This window comes from Acomys russatus, chromosome 1 (assembly GCF_903995435.1).
Source record: "Acomys russatus chromosome 1, mAcoRus1.1, whole genome shotgun sequence".
Taxonomy (NCBI): domain Eukaryota; kingdom Metazoa; phylum Chordata; class Mammalia; order Rodentia; family Muridae; genus Acomys; species Acomys russatus.
Genome location: NC_067137.1, coordinates 75,332,440 through 75,354,606, shown reverse-complemented (window position 1 = coordinate 75,354,606; position 22,167 = coordinate 75,332,440). Strand labels below are relative to the sequence as shown.

General features: G+C 40.6%; 1 protein-coding gene across 1 annotated transcript in view; it reads right to left on the bottom strand.

Moving 5' to 3' along the window:
- Positions 1-22,167, bottom strand: part of Fancm (FA complementation group M) — a 54,339-nt gene that overhangs the window by 5,213 nt on the left and 26,959 nt on the right. The window contains 8 exon segments of the mRNA XM_051146830.1: positions 6,298-6,837; positions 7,788-7,894; positions 10,489-10,645; positions 12,754-12,882; positions 14,431-14,493; positions 14,607-14,692; positions 18,885-19,392; positions 19,394-20,716. Coding sequence (XP_051002787.1) covers positions 6,298-6,837; positions 7,788-7,894; positions 10,489-10,645; positions 12,754-12,882; positions 14,431-14,493; positions 14,607-14,692; positions 18,885-19,392; positions 19,394-20,716 — 2,913 coding nt within the window.

Below are 22,167 nucleotides of genomic sequence, written 5' to 3'. Positions count from 1 at the left end.
TCAAAGCAGATTGGAATGCATCTCAGGAGTAAGGACTCTAGACAAGAAGATATTATTGAAAGACTGGGAGATAACTAGAAAGCCCTTCTAGCTGAAGACAAACCTTAGTTGTATGTTTGCGTCTCTCTATTCTGTAGAAGTAAATCAATGGCATTCTAAACAAAGTGTGAAAGATGGTAGTAGGGATTGTCCCATCACCTCGCACACACTAGGCAAGCACTGACTTACTGAGTTGTATATAAAACCCACTAATCTTTTAACCTACTGTAAAAACTCTATTATTACATGACATGTGAATTGGTGCACACGTGAAGAACGCAGGACAATTTGGAGTCAATTCTTTACAGCCACCAGGAACCAAGATCAAACTCAAATAACTCGGCTTGCAATGGCAAGCACTTTTACCCACTGGGCCATTTCACCCCTAGGAATACTTAAAAGAAAATCACATGTGTATGTATACTGCACCACATGTGTGCAGGTGCCCAAAGAGGCCAGAAAAGGGTGTCTGAACCCCTCAAACTGGAGTTAGAGGAAAAACTGGACATGGGTGCTGGGAACTGAACCTGGCTTTTCTTCAACAAAACAAGTGCTCTTGAATACCAAGCTCTCTCCAGCTTCTCAGTAACACTTATAAAAAACATTAGAGCTGAAGATGTAGTTCAGTGTTAGGACGCACATGCAGGCTCCAAGGTTGAGGCCCAACACTATAAAGGAAAAAACAACAAAAAACAAAAAACAAACCAAAACAAAACAACAACAAAAAACAAAACAGATGCACAACTAGCTGCCATGCATAGAGGTCAGAAACAAAACCAAGAGTCCTGGAAATGAGCCAAAACAAACGCAAATTCTCTTAGCAAAGCCATCTGCCGAATCCTGCTCAGAATGTGTTCTGTATGTAGAGATGATCTATAGGCCCACACCTCTGCTTTAAAAGAATTAAAATGTAATGTTAAAAAACCAGACATTCCACAAATCAAAACAACTCTGAGATTCCATCTTACACCAATCAGAATGGCTAAGATCAAAAACTCAGGTGACAGCACATGCTGGCAAGTATGTGGAGAAAGGGGAACACTCCTCTGTTGCTGGTGGGAGTGCAAACTTCTATAACCACCTTGGAAATCAATCTGATGCTTTCTCAGAAAATTGGGAATATGGCTACCTCAAGATCCAGCTATAACACTCCTGGGCGCACACCCAAAAGATATTCCACCACATAACAAGGAAATTTGCTCAAATATGTTCATAGCAGCTTTATTCATAACAGCCAGAAACTGGAAACAATGAAGATGTCCTTCAACCAAAGAATGGATAAGGAAACCGTGGTACATTTACACAATGGAATACGACTCAGATATAAAAACCAAGGAAATCGTACAATTTGTAGGCAAATGAATCAAACTAGAAAAGATCATCTTGAGTGAGGTAACCCAGACCCAGAAAGACACACATAGTATGTACCATTTACAAGTGGATTTTAGCCATATAGTCCAGGATAACCATAATACATGCACAGACCCAAAGAAGATAAATAACAAGGAAGACCTAAGGGAGGATGCTTAAATCTCACTCAGAATTCGGAATAGAATGAACTGCAGAAGTGGATGAAGAGAGGGAACAGGGTAAGAGAGGGGGCATAGAAAAAAATGAGGTATTTGACCATGTTCCCTGGAGGGGGAGACCTGGTGGCACTCAGAGGAAGGATAGCAGGTTACCAAGAAGAGACTTGATACCCTATGAGCATATACAGGGGGAGGTAATCTCCCTCAGGAACAGTCATAGGGGAGGGGAATAAGGAGAAAACGGGAGGGAGGGAAGAATGGGAGGATATAAGGGATGGGATAACCATTGAGATGTAACAAGAATAAATTAACAAAAAATTAAAAAAAAGAAAAAAAGAAAAAAATGAGGGTTGATTTATCAGACCTGGGGAGAGTGGGGATGGGAGGTCAGAGGGCTTACAGAGAAAACAGAACCCTTAGGTGGGGGATTCTCTGTGACAAGCTGGATATCTACAACAAAGATAAGCTCCTGGGAAGATATGACGGTGACTCTGAGACTCCAAGTAGCAGGGATCGCGGAGACTCAAGAGGACACCCTCTAACTAGACATGGCTCCTAGTGGAAAGAGGCGAACACCCACCCACAAAACTTCACCCCAAAACTTACCCTGTCTACAGGATGTGCAGGGATAAAAATAAGGCAGAGATTGAGGAGATGTCTAGCCAATGCCTCGCCTAACCTGAGATCCACCCCATGGAGAGAGCCAACCCCTGACACCATTAACACCGCTATGCTTGCACACAAGAGGCTAGCAGAACAGTCCCCTGCGAGGCTCCACACAGCAGCTGCTGCACACATGCAGAGACCCACAGCCAAACCCTGAGGGAAGGCCTGAGAGCCTTGTATAAGAGTGGGGAAGAAGACAGAAAGACTCAGAGGGGGCAGGAGCTCCACAAGAAGACCAACCAAGGACCATGCATGAACCTAGGTCCTCTACTCAGATGAAAATGATGGGCAGCTCTGTCCTTATGTGGGTTTCCTAGTAAAGGAAGCGGGGCCTGACATGGACTCTTGCATGCTTTATGATCACTCCCCCTGGCAGGACTGCCTTCTCAGGCCACAGGGGAAGAGGAGCACTCAGTCCTGATTAGACTTGATATTCTGGGGTGGGGAGGCTCCCTTCTCTGAGACAGGGGACAAGGGATAAGGGAAACAGGGAGGGAGGGTAGGACCAGGAGGAGAGGAAGGAGGGCCTATGACCAGGATGTAAAATGAATAATTAAAACTTTAAAAAAAAAACAAACATTCAGCATAAAAATGATCTTATTACATGAAAGCAGAAAGTATGAACCAGTGAGGCGGTGACAGGAAACCTTCTAAAATCTGATCCACCAATGACCCCTTTAGCCCAGTGAGACTGAAGCCAAAGTGTGTACACAACACCTGCACAGTTGACAAATCCCTCAATAAATAACCTCAAGTGTTCTCCAAAAGAAATGCAAATGGTCATACATGCGTAGACAACTGTATAAAACTTTGTTATGACAGGAAGAATGCCACCTTGGAACTGTATGTTAATGCCATTTCTCACTAGATAAATTATATTTTGTTGATGAGGTTCTAAAACGGAATTCTAAATTGCTTATTGAAAAAACAAACAGACAATAAATCCAGGAAAATTGCTATGGAGAAGTTAGCGGCATTTGTCACTATTGTATGTAACTCCACAGAACAAATTTCTTCACAAAGTATCCATGGCAAAAGACAAGAGGGTATACAGAGGTATCCTTACAGAACTATGTATAAGAACTAAGGAAGGCTGGGCGGTGGTGGCGCATACCTAATCCCGGCACTCAGGAGGCAGAGTCAGGTGGCTCTCTGAGTTAAGAGTCCACCTTGGTCTTCAGAGTAAGTTCCAGGACAGCCAGGGTTACACAGAGAAGCCCTGGCTGGGTTTGGGTTGGGGACAGGAAGAACGAACAAACAAAATAATTAAATGACAAAAAAAGATTTGTTGGGCATGGGGGTCAGTCCTAATAATCCTAGCACTTAATAACCTGAGGAGGGGGTCACAAGCCTGGGCTGCAGGATGAGATGCTTTTTCAACAAACAAACAAAAACAAATCCCATCAATCAAACAAATAAACAAACAAACAGAAACCACTGCAAAACTGAAAACACCAAACCAAAGAGAATTTGTCTCAAAGCACCAAAAGCTGGAGATATAGCTCAATGGCAGGCCACTAGGTTTGACAAAGGACAACACACACAAGCAGAATGAAAGGTCAGAAACAACCCACATATACATCAATATTAAATGGTTGAAAAAGTATGATATAATCATATAAGGGTTATAGAGACAAAATAATATGTATCTACTGTAGTATAAAACCTAGGATGGGCATTTAAATGAAAAACAAAGAGGAGACAAGAGTTCATTGCATGCTATTATCTGTTTAAAGGAGATTAAAAGTATATATGTACCTTCCTATGTATTTCATAAAACAGAAATACAAATGTACATATATTTTAAATTATTTCCTTTGTATAAGAGTAAAGGGTATAAAAACAGAGGCACACTTTGAGTTTATTTTGTATATTTTAATTTGGGACCATGCAAGTAAGTCACATTAATAATGAGATTTAATTTTTAAAAATCCATAACAAAGCCAGGCATGATGGCGCACACCTTTAATCCCAGCACTCTGGAGGCAGAGGCAGGCAGATCTCTGTGAGTTTGAGACCAGCCTTGTCTACAAAGTGAGTCCAGGACAGCCAGGACTACAAGAAAAACCCTGTCCCCCAAAACCTCAAAAACAAAAACAGAAACAAAACCTATAAATTAAAAAAAACAAAAACAAAAAAACAAAAACGAAAACCTAAATATCCAGCTGACAGAGCAGTCAGTAATTTGTAAATAACTATCAATTCTTGAAGTGAAGAGAACTGCCACACTCAAACACTCACAAAATGATCTCACTGACTGTTGAGTGTGGATAATGGTGTACATGAGTGTAGAGAGCTGGCACCACACAGTGTGGTCAGAGGACAACGCCAAGCTCGCTGACCCATGAGCTTTGGAAGTGGTGCTCATGTTTCTGGGGTTAGGGATTCCAGCTGCAATATCTGTCATCTTATGTGAGCCCCCAGGATCAAACTCACGTGGTCAGATTTGTGCAGCAAGTACTGTTACCTTCTGAGCCACCCCCCCAAATCAATAACTGCTCTATTCTGATGTGAACAATGGGACTATTATTCTGAAGGTCCCACGTGATTCCAAAAGCTTTGTAGCTCTGACTACTGAAAAAGCCTAGAGACTTTAATCCAGAATCAGAGACCAGAACCGCAGCAAGTTGGAGAAACAGCTGCTTTTAGGTCCACGGACATATGAAAGACTGACTAGGCCAGTTTGCCTACCACACAACAAACAAGATGAGCACCCCTGTGCTGCCCAGGCTGACCACAAACATGCCTTAGCCTCTTGAGTCCTGAGATCGCAGGAGGCCACCACCATGTCTAGACATTCATTTATCCCCACAAGTAAACTCTAGCACTGAAAACACCTTTCCAGAACAAGCTTCACTGCCAAGCAAAATGCTAACCGACGTGAAAAGTCTGAAGTTCCAAAGATCAGCGACGTAAGAGAATGACGTAGGAGGGGCTCACGAGGCCCCGCCCCAACCTGAGCATCTAAAGGCGGCTGGTGTTTGCTGGGGGAGAAAGACATTTTCTGCAGCTGCCCATAATATGCCCTCTCTCATTCACGCTCCCTAAGTGACCTTCATGGAATTTATCAGGAAACCAAATCTAAAAAAAGACGGGAAAGTTGACGTTAAGAAAAGGAAAAGGGAGCTGGGCATGGTGGTGCACGCCTGTAATCCCAGCACTTGGGAGGTAGGGGCAGGCGGGTCTCTGAGAGTTCGAGGCCAGCCTAGTATACAAAGTGAGTCCAGGACAGTCAGGGTTATTACACAGAGAAACCCTGTCTGGGGGCTGGAGGGGAGGGGATGTTGGGGGAGGGGGAGAAAGAAAAGGAATCAGCAGGAATGAAAGAGGAGTGACTATGACCATGACCAAAATACATTATACACATGTATGAAAATGCCATGGTTGTTATGTACAACCATGCTAACAAAAACCCCAAACTTTATAGAACTGAAAAAGACTCTAAAAGAAATCTAATGAACACATATAAGCCAACAAATTAGACAACCTAAATGGCAAATCCTAGCCAACTGTGGTGCTGCCCACCTGTAAGCCTAGGACTGGGGAGGCTGGGGTAGGAAGTTTGAGGCCAATATGGGCTAATGAGTTTGAGGCAAGCCTAGGCTACAAAGCAAGATCCTATGTTAAAAAAAAAATCAACAAATGACTAATTATTTATAACTAATCCAGCAGGTTAGGAATTTTGTGTATGTGACAGTTTTATTAACGTAGTATCCGTGTGTGCATGTGTAGCACATACACACGTGTGGTATGCATACATTTGTGGGTATGTGTGTGTCTGTAAACCTGTAGAAGCCAGAAAGGCTTCAAGGGCCCTGTTCTATCACTCTCTGTCATATAGGACAGCATCTCTCACTGAACCTAGAGTGTGGCTGGCAGCCAGCCTGCCCCAGGTTCAAGCTGGAGGTTGATCTGGGCTACATGAGACCCCTGTTTCAAACAAAACACAACACACACTTTTTTCTTTGAGTTACTTACTATGAAATTTTTTAAAAAGAGCCCTTTCCACCACCGACCCTTTGAAGTAAACACACAGCGGCACTAGCTTCGTTTTCATACATACCTTCAGCTGAACTGGACGTCCCCCACATCCTTTCCTTGGCTCAGCAATCGTACGTGGTGGTGAAGTAGATTTGACTCTATTATGACTCTGAGCCTTGAGGTCCAAGGCTTCAGGAATGGCATCCATCACGTTCGGTACCACTGGTTGTTCCTGCTCACATGACTGACGCACTGTTGGACTGGAAAGGACCTTGGGCCCTACACCCCGAGGCCGGCCCTGCTGAATGTGCTTGCCAGCAGCAGCGCCATTGGCACCCGAGTCCTCTCTGTCACTCACAGTGTTTTCCCCCTCACTTGAATCATCGTCTGGTAAGATAATCCTAGATAGTTTCCTTTTCGGCATTGTATAGTTTTGTCTCATGCTCCTTTGTTTGAGCTTTACGGCATATCGGGTTTTGTATCTTATGTCCTCATCTGTAAAGGAGTCTTTAGTTAAGTTAAAATCAACAGAAATTTCTTCTTCACTTGTTTGGCTTTTGCAAGACTCCTCTTCATCAACACAAAAACTATCCTCTAAATAGTTTTCATCTTGCTCAGGAATCTATAATAAAAACAGGCAGAAATATTTAAATTTATAACTAGTCTGAATTTACATTCTTTTTGGCACCAATTCTTATTCCATTCAATGACAATCTACCAAGTACCTTTATTATGTGGAAAAATGGGGACTTGAGAGATTAAAAAAAAGAAAGAAAGAAAGAAGCATTTTACCTTCTAGAAATTTATAGGCAGCCAGAAAAGTGAACAAGGAAAACTTGCGGCAAGTGCTACAGAATAAGCACATCATTAAATCTAGAGATGTGAACAGCCATATTATCAAGCGGAACATGGCAATTTACAGAAAGAGAAAATAGGATGTGTATATGAAAGCTATACTAGCAATGCACGGTGCTGTGTGTTTGTAATCCCAGCCACTTGAGAAGACTGGGGTGGAAGGATCTCAAATTCGAGACAAATGTATATATGTGGGTAATTGCTTAGAGGTGCAGTGCTTGCCTGGTATGTGGGAGTCACTAGCCTCAATCCCCAGCACTGCATTCAGTAAGTAAATAAAGATGAGCCTGAGCAACACAATGAGATCTCATCCACAGCCTAACAGCGTGCCAGCACCCAAGGGAGGCAGACCAATCTCTGCATGTGGCACTGTGGACACAAAGCAAGTTTGGCTACACAATAAAATCCTATCACAAAATACCAACAAATGAAATAAAAGATCCATCTGTAACTTTTACAAACATTTTTATAAAAAAAGAAAACATTTTTAAAGTATAACATATAAAAAAAACCAACTAGTAAATGATCAAATTCTATTTATTTCCTTTAAACTAATTCTCCTAATTGGAAAGAAAAAAAAAAAAAAAAATCACAGTAAAGTTATCTAACCCAGCTCCAACTTCCTCAAGTTTGGAAACAAAATGGAAGCTTTATTAATAGAACTGTATTTGAAAACACAATCAAGAAATTCTCCATTATTATTTCTATAGCACGTACCTGTGAGAATATGTTCATGTTGTTATGTTTCTCACGGACCATTTTGTACTTAGTGCTCATCAATGGACTACGCACAGATTTCATGTAAATAGCTCTCATTTCAGAATCTGTGTAATGAAAAAAATTAAAAATAAAGTAGCAAAGTCAGTTACATGAAAATTGTCATTTAATTTTGACTATTCCAAATTTGCATGGTTTATAAGGGGACACACACACACACATACATGCACGCACGCACAGACACACACACAAAATTTGTATGGATTGATCAGCTTGGACAACATAGTAAGATCTCATCTAAAACCCAAATACATCTCTGCATTACAGAGGCTGAGAATCTCTGGCCATATGGCACCTTGGACACATAGCAAGTTTGAAGCTTATCTGAGCTACATAGTAAATTCCTGGTACAAAACAAAAAAACACCAACAAAGAAATAAAAGATCCATATATGACATCTAGTATAAAATTTTTATACAAATTCAAATTTAAAAGAAATATACACTCCTACCCAGATCTAGCCAATGGTCAGAACATTCTTCACAATTGAGTGGAGAGTGGGGTCTGACTTTCTCATGTACTCTGGTGCCTCATATTTGACCATGTCCCCTGGAGGGGAAGACCTGGTGGCACTCAGAGGAAGGACAGCAGGTTACCAAGAAGAGACTTGATACCCTATGAGCATATACAGGGGGAGAAAGTCCCCCTCAGGAACAGTCATAGGGGAGGGGAATAAGGGGAAATGGGAGGGAGGGAAGAATGGGAGGATACAAGGGATGGGATAGCCATTGAGATGTAACAAGAATAAATTAATAAAAAAAATTAAAAATTAAAAAAAAAAAAGAAATATACAGAGAGAGAGAGAGAGAGAGAGAGAGAGAGAGAGAGAGAGAGAGAGAGAGAGAAAGAGAGAGAGAGACCTAAAAACAATGACTGAAAATGCTGTCGAAGTCAGGCATGATGGCACACACTTCTAATCTGCCAGGAGGCAGAGGCAGGCAGATCTCTGTGAGTTTGAGGTCAGCTTGTTCTACAAAGTGAGTTCCAGGCAAGCCAGCACTATGTATCAAGAGGCTGTCTTTACAAAAAAAAAAAAAAAAAACAAAGCAAAAAACAAAAACAAAAACCAAACAAACAACAAACTCTCAAAATGACAATGCTGCTGCTGCTGAAAGATTTGCCTTTAAAAAAATCACTGTCTAGCTGGGCAGTGGTGGCACATACCTTTAATCCCAGCACTTGGGAGTAGGAGGCCGGCAGATCTCTGTGAGTTTGAGGCCAGCCTGGTCTACAGAGCAAGTTCCCGGACAGCCAGGGCTGTTACATAGAGAAAACCCTGTCTTGAAAAACAAAACGAAAAAGAAAAGAAAATCATGTCTAGTTGGGCGAAGAAAGCCAATTGAGGAAAAAAGTAACCTTACTAAATTCATCAGATGAGGGAGATCTGCTTTCAGAAAACAATGTGGTCAAGTAAGGGTTGAGCATGCACTGTGTGTTCAGAACAGATGAGTTAGGCTGGCTACCTCTGAAGTGAGAAGTGTTCTGACTTGCTCAGCTACAGTCTGGCCTTTCAGTGACCAAGTCTATGCCAATTATTCTGTTTCTGCAGCCTGTATGACTTAAAGCAGAAAAGTTTCCCAAGGACCACAAGTTTAAAGGGGAAAAATTGCTTCTGACAAAGTTCTCCATACTGTATCCTGGACACACTGAGTAAGGGTCGGTGCCCTCTGTTCAGCAATGGATGTAGCTTTTGCAGAGTTCAGTAAAATCTGGTAAGGTTCAAAGGCCCTCAGGCAGCAGTGCTCTCCTAGAAGGAAAGCAGGAAGTGCTGAGACATGCTGGCTCTGTCAAAGCAGGAGGGCAGTGAGAGGCCTGCTGCAGCCACACAAAGACTGAGAGGCTCTCTGGTGAGGACAGCATGGCCGAGGGGAAGAGAGTAGATGCTGGGCAGTAAAGCTGCAGGGATTCTCACTGGGCTGGAGTGACAGAGTGCATGAGTGGACTTCCTGCTGTGCCACTAAGAAGATGCAGTGCTTTGACCAGAGAGGAGATCTCTACTTAGGCATAGCGCCTTTAAAAAAATATTGCAAAGCTTTTTTAAGAAGTAAAACAAAATTCTTATTTTCGTGTATTCATGCTATAGCTTTAAAAAATGGTAAGCAGTGAAAAATAAAAACCCATGTTTTTCTACTTCCTCCTTAACTAGAAATTATATTTTTGTATCAAATAAGTTTTTCTTTTTTTTTCTTTTCATATAAGTTTTTCAGTATATTTTCCTTTCTGATTGATTGGATTTCTTCTCTTGAGGGTGTTTTGTTTGTTTGGTTTGTTGGTTTGTCTTTTTCTTTTTTTAAATTACTTCTGTACATCAGGTACAGTCCTGAAGTGTTTTCAACAGAGACTTGTGGACCTACTCTTCATTTTTGGAACAGAGGTTAAGATAGGACCTGAACGCTGGCTAAATAAATATTTGATGCTTGAGCCACCTAGGTAAATCTGGAGATACTTATTCAAGTTATCAGAAGCTTATAAAAAAGTTTGTCTAAAAACAACTGTTTTAGAATTTGAAGTGAACAAACAAAAGTTTTGTACATACTGAACTTAATCTTTGTAAAGCCAAGTTTCTTTTAATAAAGATGACAATATTTAAATATGACATTAGACACACTGAAATTACCAAAGTGGTAAATTACCAATTTACCGTTTACAGCCTGTGAAAGCTGGGTCTGGTCATTTACAAAGTCGAGTAGCGAGGAATCCTTCTCGTTTTCAGACTCCTCATCCTCATCTGATGAGACACACCCTGCGTCCTCTTCAGAAACCTCTGCTTCATCATCTAAAAACTTCCGGGCTATAGTCTATGAAAAAACAAGAAAAATACACGCCAGGAAAATGAAAATAATTTTCTTTTACAACTTTTCTTCTGGAAAGTATATTTTTAAGCTTTCATTTTAAAATTGAATTGGCACATGACTGTACATATCAAAGGGTACAGTGATGCATTTCAATACGTGTGTACAGTGTGTAATGTTGAAATCATGATATGTCCAGAACCTTATACACTCTTGATGAGGAGGACAATGCTGAACAACAGTTAGCTGTGAGCCTGTGCTACCCCACTATTGCACAGATGCTATTGCTAATGAGGGAGTGGCTTTCTTGTCAATGCTTTTAAGCACATGAACATACAAGCACATACACACACACACACACACACACACCAACAAAATAAGATTAAAAACTACAACAAAAAAAAGACACCTATATAAAATTTCTTCTGATAATATTGGCAGGCAGACGTGGTGGTGCATGCCTTTAATCCCAGCACTCAGGAGGCAGAGTGGATCACTGTGAGTTTGAGGCCAGCATGTCTACAAAGTGAGTCTAGGACAGCCAAGGCTACACAGAGAGGCCCTGTCTCAAATAAAGATACTAGTTGGCTTGCTGAGTGTTTCCCATAGACTTCCCAGAGACTTTAGAGGTTGAGCATGAAAACACTGCATATCAGAAGCACTGATTAGAGGGAAAAGTACTAAGAACTATTTTCCAGATACTTAAAATAATAAACAAAGATAAGGGAAAAAGGGGATCCGTGAGATAGCTCATCAGGTAAACATAACCAAAAATGGAAATAGTGTTTCATTCCTGGGACTCACATGAGAGAACTGACTTCTATGGTTTGTCCTCTGACCTTCACTTTCTCACTATGGCACGCATGCACCAAACTCTGCCACATATACAAAGCAAATGATGGAGCGAATAATTGTTATTGGTTTCTTAATTTATAATTTTATGTATGTGAGATTTTTGCCTGCATGTATGTCTGTGTACCGCATCCATGCCTAGTGTCTATTGAGGCCAGAGGAGGACATCAGACCCTCTCGAATTGAAGTTACAGAAGGTTGTTGGCTAGCATGTGGGTGCTGAGAATTGATCCTGGGTCCTTTGGAAGAGCAGCTAGTACTCTTAATCACTGAACTATCTCTCCAGCCCCTATTTTGTTTGTTTGTTGGAAGAAATTGCATTTTTTTTTCTTTCTTTTAAGAAAAAGCAAATTTCCTAAACTCAGATCTGGCTCAACATATTTCAATTTCTTCATTTAATCATTCAAAATAACATACCACTAACAAAATAAAGCCAGAACACAAAGAAAACAAAAAAAGAACACTTTGATTTTTTTTTTTTTTTTTTTTGGTTTTTTCGAGACAGGGTTTCTCTGTGTAGCCTTGGCTGTCCTGGACTCACTTTGTACACCAGGCTAGCCTCGAACTCACAGCGATCCGCCTGCCTCTGCCTCCTGAGTGCTAGGATTACAGGCGTGCGCCACCACGCCCGGCTCACTTTGAGATTTTTAATAGCAGAAAAAAAAATTTAAAAGTGATGGGAAAATCTTAAAAAATTGTGTTTTGCCGGGCGTGGTGGTGCACGCCTTTAATCCCAGCACTTGGGAGGCAGAGGCGGGCAGATCACTGTGAGTTCCAGGCCAGCCTGGTCTACAAAGCAAGTTCAGGACAGCCAAGGCTAACATAGAGAGACCCCTTCTTAAAAATCCAAAAGTGTTTTGGGGGGCTGTAGAGATGGCTTAGCACTTAAGAGCACTGTCTGCTTTTCCAGAGAACACAGGTTCACTTCACTTCCCAGCACCCACATGGTAGATCACAACCATCTGTAACCATCTGTAACTGCAGCTCCAACACTCTCTTTCAGCCTATGTGGACACCAGGCACATATAGGGTGCATATATATATATACAGACAAAATACCCATACACTAAAAAACCTTAATTCTTTCTTTCTTTCTGTCTGTCTGTCTTTCTGTCTATCTATCTATCTATCTATGCATCCATCTATCATCTATCACCCAGCTATCTATAAGATATATAAACACACACATACACATGTGTACTGATACACAAGCATGTATGTATATGTGCCAAATATTATACACATTAAAAAGAAAAGATTACCTTTACATGATTCCATTTCTTTTGGACTTTGGAGCCTTTTCTGGTGTTCCTTTTACGATCCTTGAAGTCTTCTGATGGTGGACACGGTCTGTGAAAATTCTCACTCTCATCACTAGATGATAATTCTGCCTATAAAAAAGTTAACACAGTACTTAAATAAGGGGGAAAAAAAAACGCTAACTGGATTGATTTAACTTAGTGTATTGCTCAAGAGTGACTGATTTTATTTGTATTTTCTGATTATTAAGTATTTAAGTCAACTTTCCCAATTGTTCTCCTTAGCTAGACCATAGGTATCGAATCAGGCAACTGAGTCTTAGTGGATACGCTCACTCAATTTATGTTACATCAGATGTATCTGGTGAAAACTTGCAGTGGTTTCTGTGGTTTTTCAAGGGTTTCACAAAAGACAAAGTTCATCCAAAGATACAGAAAACCTTTGAAATCAAGAAACTAATATAGCAGGAACAGATTTTAACTAAGAACTACAAGCACTGCTCTTATACAATAATATGAAGCCAGGAAAAGAATGGAAAGTTTATCATAGAACTTCAGTTCACAGGAGTGCTTTTCATTGAACACAGCATGGCTATTAGCTTTGTCAGAATTTTGATTTATGTCTTATAAGCCACTAGTTTTAGGTACAGCAGAATACTAAAGCAATTTTTATAGTGAATATATGGGTATACAAGGTTAAAATGGGTTGGCTGCATTTTTAACTAACTTTGCCAAAAGATTCTGGATTAAACTCAAGCTCTGTAAGATTTCACCTGTGGATACTTGTTGCTACAATAAAACAGAAATGAAAGATAAAGAGACTGTTTTAAACATAAAGCAGTTAGAAGTTCCTGGCTTGGAGTAAGCAGGACAGAGTCTCCGGTTTAAAACCTCATAGTGCAGAGGTGCGAGTTCTCTCCTTGGGCCACTATGTGAGCTGTTCTGTTGACAGCGCCCCACCCCCCACTTCTTTGCCAGCTGTGACATACATTCTATCCTCTTTCAAGAACCTTACCATGCCCAGGCACAGTGGTGCCATGACTATAATCCCAGCACTCCGAGACTGAGGCAGGCAGATCTCGGTGAGTTCGAGGCCACCCTGGTCTACAAAGTGAGTCCAGGACAGCCTAGGCTACAGAGAAACCCTGTCTCCAAAAACCAAAACCCAAAACTAACCAACGAATAAACGAATGAACAGACGAAAGAAAGAGAAACCACAACTCCCAAATGTTTAGGCTAAGGGTGCTTTTTCTTTATCTCAATTTCACAACTTGCTCCTCAATGAGCTGCTGTCCTCTTAATTATTTCTATTTCTGTTTATTATTTCTACTTGTTACCTTCTAGAAAGTTTATAATAAATACCTATCTTTAGCAGAAGTAAAAACTATACTCATGTAAGAGATTGTGTATACTGATCTGTTAAGCATGTACCGCTAAGATCAAATACACAATTATATTTTCTCTTATATTATTTATCCTAAAAGAACTGAGGTTATTGTGGTCAAAGAGTACTCACTGCTCTTCCAAAGGACCCAAGATGGATGGCTCACAACCACCATAACTTCAGCTCCAGGGTAGTCTGATGACCTTTTCTTGCCTCCCAGGGATAGACACAGACACAGACAAGAGACCCAACCCCACCACAGCCCTAGAAATAAAAAATGCCTGTAATTTACTTACCCTAAGAACTCTGGACTTTTTTACAGCATGAATGGGTGAATCAGCTTCACTGTTTTTCCGATCCTAGATAAAACAAACAGTTTAATTAAGCAGTTTAATTAAATGTGACACAAAGTCTGCAAGAGGAGAACATGGCTTTCGATTCATCGCATCACTGTGGTGAGTGAATGACTTACCTCAGGGGACTGCAGGACATTTCCTTTTGGTTTTTTAGTTCTTCTCAGGAAAACATCATCTTCACTTTCACTAGTTACATGTTCAACTATAATTAATTGAAAAGTGAATCCGGTCAACAGATTAAAGTTACTCAATAAGAAGCTATTTTATTGATGACTATAATAAAAATTTCCTAATCTCATTACTTATTTATTTTTGTAAAAGGCCAGGCATGATGGTGTACACCTTTAATTCTAGAACTTGGCAAGCAGATCTCTGTGAGTATGAGACCAGTCTGGTTTACATAGTGAGTTTAAGGCCAACTAGGGTTACATACTGAGACACTATCTAAACAAAACAAAATAAACAAAAAGATCACCGGAAGTTTGACCAACATTGTGAAAAGTAACTTTTATTCAGGGCAGGAGAGACAGCTCAGTGGTTAAGAGAGTGGCTGCTCTTCCAGAGGTCCTGAGTTCAATTCCCAGCAACCACATGGTTGGCTCACAACCTTCTGTAATGGAATCTGATTCCCTTCTGGTGTACATGAAAACAGAACACTCATATACATAAAATAAATAACTTTTTTTAAAAAAGTAACTTTTAGTCTCCTGATTTAATTGTTGCCTCAGAAGCTTACTGCTAACCTTGGCCTAGTTCTAGAAGCTTCTAGCCTTCATACAATCTTATCTAGCCCTAGAATGTTTTCAGCCCCTGACACTTACTGCTGAACAAGCTCACCCTTTCTAGCTCTTTCTGAACTCTGGATGGCTGGTTCAACTCAGCTGTTCTGGCTCAAACTGCTCTCCAAGCTGCATGATCAAACTGGCTTCTTTCAGTTTTTCATTGAAAAACTGACTCTAGCCTCAAACTAACTCTAGCAATCTGCTCTAATCTTCTGGCTCCTTCTTATTCTCTGGTTCATTCTGTCTTTACCTGTGTCTAGCTTGTTCTCTCTTCAACCTCTCTTTGCAAAACTCTCCCAGTAAAAACTGCCTCTGAACTCATGAACTGAACTGCTGCAAGCTCAACTCCATTGCATCACCTCTCCACTCACTGACAAGAACTCAGAGATCTGCCTGCCTCTGTCACCTGAGTGCTGGGATTACAGGCTTTTCTCTACCTGAAACTTGCTCTGTACCAGGCTGGCCTTGAACTTAGAGATCTGCTTGCCTCTGTCTCCGTGGAGTAAAGGCATGTCTGTATTCCAGCTGGATCACACAGACCTACAAGGATGTATTCTTTTGCCTGAGCAGCCATGTTTGGAATTAAAATTCTTCTATACACCATAATCAGCATACAGAGAAAGTTCTATAAAACAGAGAGAAAATAGAAAGATGGCTCAGTGGGTAAGGGAGCTTGCAGCTCAACTGGAAGATCCAAGTATCCATGTCAAGCAGCTCAGGCTCACAACGCCCTGTAACTTTGGGCCTCCAAGGACACATAGACACGTGGGATATGTTCACAAAGTCATATACATATATGCATAAATTTACAAAAATAAAGATTTTTTTAAAGTCTTAAAAACAAAAGTACAGAGGAGAACAAAAGACACTAGTTTGTGAATAAATACATATTTAAGAGACTGGAGAGATGATCAGCAGCTACCAGAGCCCATATGGCATTTACAACTATCTGTAACTCTATTTCTCGGGACTACAATGCCCTCTTTTGACCCTACATGAATATGGTACACTTTCATTCATGCAGGCAAAACACGACTCATATATGTGAACTAAAACTAAATCTCTTAAAAGATACATATTTAAAATAAGGCCCAAATTTAAAAAATAAAATATAAAGAGAAAAGGTGAATATAATTTTATCAGTCCATGTTCATTTTTAAAAATTAAACATTTACAATATGTGGGACATTCATGTGGTACAGGGGTACAGCACACATGTGGAGATCAGAGGACAAGCTGCGGGAGTCTGCTCTCTCCTGTCTCCATGTCACAGGGAACTCAAGGTTAACTTAGGCTACACAAGACCTGGTTTCACTAAAAAACTAAATTACATTTAGTTAAACATAGTGTGTGTGTGTGTGTGTGTGTGTGTGTGTGTATGTGTGTGTGTGTGTGTGTGCACGCGCGCGTGTGTGTGATTAGTGTTGGAGTGAACCTGGAGCTCTCAGCACATGTTATACCAACACTTCACACTGAGCTAGAGCCCTAGCCCTGGATCCCCAAGACCTTATCAAGACTCACAGGGTCTACACAGGATGAGACAGAACTGGGAAACACGGAAAACAGTCACAGCACCAAGTCCTAATCTAGGACCTCCCGGTGGCAGGGTAGGCATGGGTGAAGAACTCCTGGGTACTTCATGGCCAACACACCTCCTGAACTAGCCTGGAAGAAGGAGCTCTCAATGCTCTGATGAGCTTCCAGCCAAGCTCAACTCTGAGATTCTGACTCTAACAGCACTCAGCTAAGACAGCTACTTTGCCAACCTATTAAAATTGGTTTTTGTTTTCTTCATTATCTTCTAATGAAGCCAGAGTTAAATCATTATCTACAGCAATCATTTTTTTCAAGAAGCTTACTTTTTAGTAAAAAGTACTAGCTATAGATTATTAATAATTCTTTTACTATATGCTGTTCATTATTTTCTACAAGTAATAGTTAAGTACAAGGCAAGACATTTTTTTTAGATTTATTTATTTATGTATACAATGTTTTGCCTGCATGTACTCCCTGCATGCCAGAAGAGGTACCATGCGATCTCATTATGGATGGTTGCAAGCCACCATGTGGTTGCTGGGAATTGAACTCAGGACCTTTGGAAGAGTAGCCACTGCTCTTAACCTCTGAGCTGTCTCTCCTGCCCAAAGCAGCAACTTTTAATTTAGATGATACAAAACTAGAGAAACGGCTGCAATCTTGTAATAAAGATCTTATTACACAAGAATTGAAAGCTCAGAGGGACCATGTAATTCAGTGGATCTCAACTTTCCTAATGCTGTTACCCTTTAATACAGTTCCCCATGCTTTAGTGACCCCCAACCATAAGATTATTTTTGTTGCTGCTTCATGGTTGTAATTTTGCTAGTTATATATCATAATATAAATATCTGTGTTTTCCAATAGTCTGAGGAAACCCCTATGACAGGGTCATTCAACATTTGAAGGACCCAGAGGTTGAGAGCCACTGATAAAACTTGTGAGGAGATATGCCAGAGCATTTCCTAAGCTATGCTTTAAAAATAATAAACGTTATTTCACTGGCATGGTGGTGTACACTTGCAGCCTCAGCATTTGTGTAGTAGGCACACATGCACACACAGGAGGACTCAGATTTAAGGCTACTCTGAGTTATACAGTGAGATGCTATTCTCAAAACAAAACAAAGAAAATCAAACATTTCTAGAATTTACTTTGTACCTTCAAACACACTCTTACCTTGGATAACATAAAAACAAGATTTAGAGGGGGCTGAGGAGATGGCTCAGCAATTAAGAGCAATGACTGCTCGTCTAAAGGACCCGGGTTCAATTCTCAGCATCTACATGGCAACTTACAACTGTCTGTAACACCAAGATCTGACACCCTCACACAGACATAAGACATGCAAACTAAACACCAAGGCACATAAAATAAATAATTAGAAAGCAAGATTTAGAGCCGGGCATGGTGGTACATGCCTTTAATCCCAGCACTCAGGAGGCAGGGTCAGGTGGATCTCTGTGAGTTTGAGGCCAGCCTGGTCTGCAAAGTGAGTCCAGGATAGCCAAGGCTACACAGGGAAACCCTGTCTGGAAAAAAACCCAACCAAACAAAAACAAAACACAAACACACACACACAAAAAGTCCCCAAGATTTAGAGGAAATTCATTTCATCTTGTACCTGCTCCTATTTTTGTACTCATAGGGCGAGAATCATTTTACATATATATATATTCCTCACCAAACTGAAAGTCACCAATACCAATGGAACCATACTTTGAAATCTATTCTAATTCGATAACTTTTTACCACCTTCTAAACATCTCAAACAGCTACTACCTTATTGCTCATTTGGTAGTTATTGCTACATTTTACTGGCATCTGTCAAATGTCTTGCATTTGAAAACTCTTATGTGATTCTCAAAGAAGTAATTAGGCCAAATTTCTTTGTATGTTTGACAGTAAATAGCATGAAATATTACTGGGGCATACAGATTCAAATCTTCCAACAGTGAGCATTAAGTTTGGAAAGAATACATACATAATTATCTAATTTGATATGTATACTGAGAAAAGTTAGTTTTGGAACATGTTTTTCAGAAAGTCATACATTTCAAGGAGATGGGCTCTTACCTTCAGTGTGTTGAGGGGACTGGTGTACACCACTGCTTTTGGTCTCTTCTACAGAAAATCCTAAATCGTCAAATCTTCGATTCAATGTCACTTTGATACTCTGTACATGTGATTTTTCCTTGGCAGAATCTGGTGTCTTAAGCATGTCTTCTCTGGTCTTAGAACGGGGGTTCAACATGCTTGGTTTAGAAAGTGGCGTACTCATAACCCTCTCCTTCACTGGCATGCACGGTGCAAAGTGGAAAGACCTAGGTTCCTTATGCTCTGCTGAATGTCGACACCGCACTTCCTCAGTTAGGATTGGTGATATGACTCCTCCTGGGGGACCCGAAGCATCACTGGCAGCCTTTATCTTGGATTCTGAGTGCATTCCTGGCAGAGCAGCTGCTCCCAGGGTGCTACTCCTTTCTAATGCATGTGCGGTGATGTCATCATCAGAACCTGAACTACAAAATCCTAAGTCAAAGGTAACAGAAAATAAGTCCCCAGAGCAATCAAAAGCGTGACCCCTCGCTCTTCAGCTCTTCATGTTTGTCTCGCAAGTCTTCAGGAGATCGCCAGCCCTTGGTATCACAGATGACTTGATCTTCAGGTCCAGAATCATCATCTGACAACAGTTCATCAGAAATCAAGAAGTGAGAGACCAGAGGCATTTCGGCTGTGAGGGTTTTCTCTGACACACAGAGGTGCTGACTATTCCTGGTGAAGGGAGGAAGGCCCACACTATTTAACTCCTCAGTACTATCTTCGAATAACAGCAAACTTTCATCCTCATCGGAGAACAATCCTGGGGCATCACTATCACTACTATTTCTGTCAGCCAGGCTACTTGCATGGTTTACTTGTATTTGACAATAGCTGTTAGATTCTGAGTTTTTATTTTTAATATTATTATGGGCTTTATTATGAGAGTCACAGAAGGAGGGTTGATCAGAAATCATATCATCAGTTGTGCCAGAGAGACAATATGTTTCAGAAGGATAGGTAATAGGTTTAGCTGAATTCAATTCTAACTTTTGTTGAGTATTCAGAGCCAACTGTGACATCAAAGAAGCAGGTTTATGACTCTGTTCATGCTCTGAGTAGGGTGAGCAGGATGCACAGTCAAGTTCAAGACCCTGAGTAACTTCATACTCCAAGTCTGAGAGTCCACTGAGAGATGGGGGAGAATGGGATAAAAATCTCTCTACATTAGCCAGCACCTTTTCTGTCACAGGATGACAGTTATAAAATTGCTCAGCTGCTCTATCTGTGTACAGCTCTTCTTCCAATGGAAGAAGCAAATTTGATGAAATAGATTTCTCATCGCTGAAGCTACTATACCCAGAATCTAACGAGTACCTGGCAAGTGATTTATTTGCAAGCTGACACTCTGTTAGTAATGCTGTTGGATGGCTATCTTCCTCACTAACTGGACTCGTGACAGTGACTCCAGCCACACATGCCATCCCCTCACCATAGGGCGGGTCTGCCAGGGAAACAGCTTCTGGGGAATGCCTGTCAGTGTCTAAAGAATCCGCAGCAGCAGCAGCATCGCTTTGCTCATTAGTCTGGTCTTTTTCCATTGTTCCAGAAGCTTTTTCCTTAAGCGAAGTAATCCCAGCACGTTCTGCATCAGTTTGTTTAACAGTCTCCGCACAGTCCTCATCAGACTCTGATACCGAGAAGGACCTTGCTTTGTCATTGACACTCTGTCTAAATGAAGATTCCTTGTGAGTAATGCTGGTGCCGTTGGCAAGATTAGGATAGTCATTCCTTGGAGGCCTGTATGTTGAGATGATGTCCTCCATTTGTAGAAAAGGTTTAATTTTCAATTCATAGCTGCATTCACCCTACAAAACAAGAGAAGGAGAAAAGTTACAGAAAAACACAACAATAAACCCAGTCTAAGAAATGAGTTTCACTCCATATTATTTGTCTAAAAATCTGAACCAGTCGGTGTGGCGGTACACACCTATCAGCACTCAGGGAGATAGAGGCAGGTGGATCTCTGTGAGTCCGAGGCCAGCCTGGTCTCCAAAGTGAATCCAGGACAGCCAAGGCCACACAGAGAAACCCTGTCTCAAAAACTCCAAAATCCAAAACAAAACAAAACAAAACAAAAAACAATGGGAGCTTCGGAAATACTTCTTACCTTTAAGCAAAATTACCAACTAAGACCTTTTACAATTTTTCTACCCAAGAACTTTTACAGTAGTGCAATTTCTGTTTTCCTCTTCTTCCGTAAGAATGTTTCTTTAGTCATAATTTCTGTGCTACTGATAAATGCAACCAGTCACCTCTCTACATTTTTGAATAATAAATAAAACAATTGTTAAGGTCAGTAATGTCTGTCTCCTGTCCTCAGAGAAAGGACATTTTCTTTGGTTTCTTCAGTTGTGGACATAGAGCCTCGAGCCAGCATGGGAGACAGGAGTCATTCAGTAAAAGCACTAATTTGACATGATTTTCTGAGATCTAATACCTCACTTATCCACTTAAAAGTACTCATGATCACCCCCACAAGAAAAGCAGCTACAAATTATTAAGCGCTGATTTTGTGTCCATTACCATTTAAATGCCTTATGTCATTTTATGATGCAGGCTCTCATTACAGATTTTATACTCATTATTCCAAACTCCTACTAGCGATTTGACTCCCATGGGAAAGTAATAAAGCTGTTCAAGAGCTGGGGCTGTAGGTCAGTGGTAAGGTGTTTATTTCACATGAATGAGGCCTGAAGTTCAAGCTCCAGTACTGACTAACAAAAACAAACAACACAGTTCAAGAAATTAATGAGGAGGCTGGAGAGATAGCTCAGAGGTAAAGAGCACTGGCTGCCCTCCCAAAGGTCTTGAGGTCAATTCCCAGCAACCACATGGTGGCTCACAACCATCTATAATGGGATCTGATGGCCAGCTTCTTCTTGGCCTGCAGGAGTACATGCAGGTAAAATACTATATAAATAATAAATAAATAAATCTAAAAAAAAGGAGAAGAAATTTATGATCCCAAGGGCTGGGTCGTGGTGCACACCTTTACTCCCAGCATTTGTGAGGCACAGGCAGGTGGATCTCTGTGAGTTCAAGACTAACTTGGTAAATATAGAGTTTCAAGCCAGCAAGAGAAATGTAGTAAGATCCTACCTCAAAAAAAAAAAAAAAAAAAAAAAAAAAAAAAAAAAAAAACCTAAAAAACAAACAACAATAAAAATAAATTAATGATTTCTAATCCTCCATCAGGATATAAGAGAGACACCATATAATTGACATGATAGAAAATAATATTTTAAGAAAGCCAAGA